Source organism: Corvus brachyrhynchos, unplaced genomic scaffold (genome assembly GCF_000691975.1).
Source record: "Corvus brachyrhynchos isolate BGI_N302 unplaced genomic scaffold, ASM69197v1 scaffold418, whole genome shotgun sequence".
In the NCBI taxonomy this organism is placed as follows: domain Eukaryota; kingdom Metazoa; phylum Chordata; class Aves; order Passeriformes; family Corvidae; genus Corvus; species Corvus brachyrhynchos.
Window position 1 is genome coordinate 136984 of NW_008239541.1, and position 2732 is coordinate 139715.

The 2732-nt window shown below is 58.2% G+C and overlaps 1 protein-coding gene across 1 annotated transcript in view; it reads right to left on the reverse strand.

The window, feature by feature from the left end:
• Positions 1–2732, reverse strand: part of TAF6 (TATA-box binding protein associated factor 6) — a gene marked incomplete at its 5' end in the record, with an annotated part of 22284 nt that overhangs the window by 11839 nt on the left and 7713 nt on the right. The window contains 2 exons of the mRNA XM_017741319.1: positions 490–567; positions 2690–2731. Of these exons, the coding sequence (XP_017596808.1) occupies positions 490–567; positions 2690–2731 (120 nt within the window). The remainder of the gene's footprint in view (positions 1–489; positions 568–2689; position 2732) is intronic.

A 2732-nucleotide genomic window follows, 5' to 3' on the forward strand; every position in this document is an offset into this window, starting at 1 on the left:
CCAGGGATTTTGGGGCCATTCCCAGGGGATTTTGGGGCCATTCTCAGGGATTTTTGGGGCCATTTCCCAGGATTTTGGGGCCATTCCCAGGGATTTTGGGGCCATTCCCAGGGATTTTTTGGGGCCATTTCCCAGGATTTTGGACCCATTGCCAGGATTTTTGGGACTCCCACAATTTTTGGGGCCATTCCCAGGGGGTTTTGGGGCCATTCCCAGGGGATTCTTGGGGCCGTTTCCTGGGATTTTGGACCCATTCCTGGGACTTCTGAGACCCCACAACTTATGGGGCCATTTCCCAGGATTTTGGGGCCATTCCCAGGGGATTCTTGGGGCCGTTTCCTGGGATTTTGGACCCATTCCTGGGACTTCTGAGACCCCACAACTTATGGGGCCATTTCCCAGGATTTTGGGGCCATTCCCAGGGATTTTGGGGCCGTTTCCCAGGGATTTTGGGGCCGTTTCCCGGGATTTCGGTGCCCCTGGGCTCACCCCCTCGGAGATGAAGGTGCTGAAGCGCGGCAGCATCTGGTACAGGCCGGGGTCGGTGGCGATGCTCTGCAGGGCCTCCTGTGGGGACATTTGGGGACATTGGGGACACCCCAGGGACATTTGGGGACATTTAGGGACACCCTGGGGACATTGGGGACACCCCAGGGACACCCTGGGACACCCTGGGGACATTGGGGGCACCCCAGGGACATTTAGGGACACCCCAAGGACACCCTGGGGACATTGGGGACACCCCAGGGACATTTAGGGACACTTTAGGGACACCCTGGGGACATTTAGGGACACCCCGGGGACATTTAGGGACACCCCAAGGACATTGGGGACATTTAGGGACACCCCAGGGACACCCTGGGACACCCTGGGGACATTTGGGGACACTCAGGGGACACCCTGGGGTCATTGGGGACACCCCAGGGACATTTAGGGACACCCTGGGGACACTCAGGGGACATTGGGGACACCCTGAGGACACCTCAGGGACATTTGGGGACATTGGGGACACCCTGGGGAGACCCTGGGGACATCTGGGGACACTCAGGGGACACTTAGGGGACACCCTGGGGTCATTGGGGACATCCTGGGGACATTTAGGGACAGCCTGGGGACATTTAGGGACAGCCTGGGGACATTTGGGGACACCTCAGGGATATTAGGGACACCCTGGGGACATCAAGGACACCCCAGGGACACCCTGGGGACATTTGGGGACACGCCAGGGACTCCCTGGGGACATTTGGGGACACCCTGGGGACACTCAGGGGACACTGGGGACACCCCAGGGACATTGGGGACACCCCAGGGACATTTGGGGACATCTGGGGACATTTAGGGACACCCCAGGGACATTGGGGACACCCCGGGGACATTTGGGGACATTTGGGGACACCCTGGGGACATTTGGGGACACGCCAGGGACTCTCTGGGGACATTTGGGGACACCCTGGGGACACTCAGGGGCCACTGGGGACACCCCAGGGACATTTGGGGACATTTGGGGACATTTAGGGACACCCCAGGGACATTGGGGACACCCTGGGGACATTTGGGGACACTCAGGGGACACCCTGGGGACATCAAGGACACCGCAGGGACATTTAGGGACACCCTGGGGACATTTGGGGACATTTGGGGACACCCTGGGGACATTTAGGGACACGCCAGGGACATTTGGGGACACTTTGGGGACACTTTGGGGACATTGGGGACACCCAGGGGTGGTTTTGGGGTGGTTTCAGGGCATTTTTGGGGTGGTTTTGGGTTGATTTTGAGGTGATTCTGGGGTGATTTTGGGGGGATTTTGGGGCGGTTCTGGGGGTGGTTTTGGGGTGTTCTTGGTGTAGTTTTGGGGCGAATCTGGGGTGATTTTGGGGTGATTTCGGGGTGGTTTTGGGGTGACTCAGGACCCGTTTCGCCACGCAGGCCTCGGTGATCCCCTCGTAGAGGCAGATTTTGGGGGATTTTGGGGGGTTTTGATGACTCCCTGTAGGGTTTTGGGCCCTGTAGGATTTTGGGGTGATTTTGGGGGATTTGGGGGGATTTTGGGGTGATTTTAGGGCTTTTTCGGGGTGGTTCTGGGGTGAATTTGGGGTGGTTCTGGGGTGATTTTGGGGTGGTTCTGGAGGTGAATTTGGGGAGAATTTGGGGTGGTTCTGGGGCATTTTTGGGGTGGTTTTGGGTTGATTTCGGGGGATTTTGGGGTGACTCAGGACCCGTTTGGCCTCGCAGGAGCCCACGCAGGCCTCGGTGATCCCCTCATAGGGGCAGATTTTGGGGGATTTTGGGGGGTTTTGATGACTCCCCGTAGGGTTTTGGGCCCTGTAGGATTTTGGGGTGATTTTGGGGGATTTGGGGGGATTTTGGGGTGATTTTAGGGCTTTTTCGGGGTGGTTCTGGGGTGAATTTGGGGTGGTTCTGGGGTGATTTTGGGGTGGTTCTGGAGGTGAATTTGGGGAGAATTTGGGGTGGTTCTGGGGCATTTTTGGGGTGGTTTTGGGTTGATTTCGGGGGATTTTGGGGTGACTCAGGACCCGTTTGGCCTCGCAGGAGCCCACGCAGGCCTCGGTGATCCCCTCATAGGGGCAGATTTTGGGGGATTTTGGGGGGTTTTGATGACTCCCCGTAGGGTTTTGGGCCCTGTAGGATTTTGGGGTGATTTTGGGGGGATTTTGGGGTGACTCACGGCCCGTTTGGCCTCGCAGGAGCCCACGCAGGCCTCGGTGATC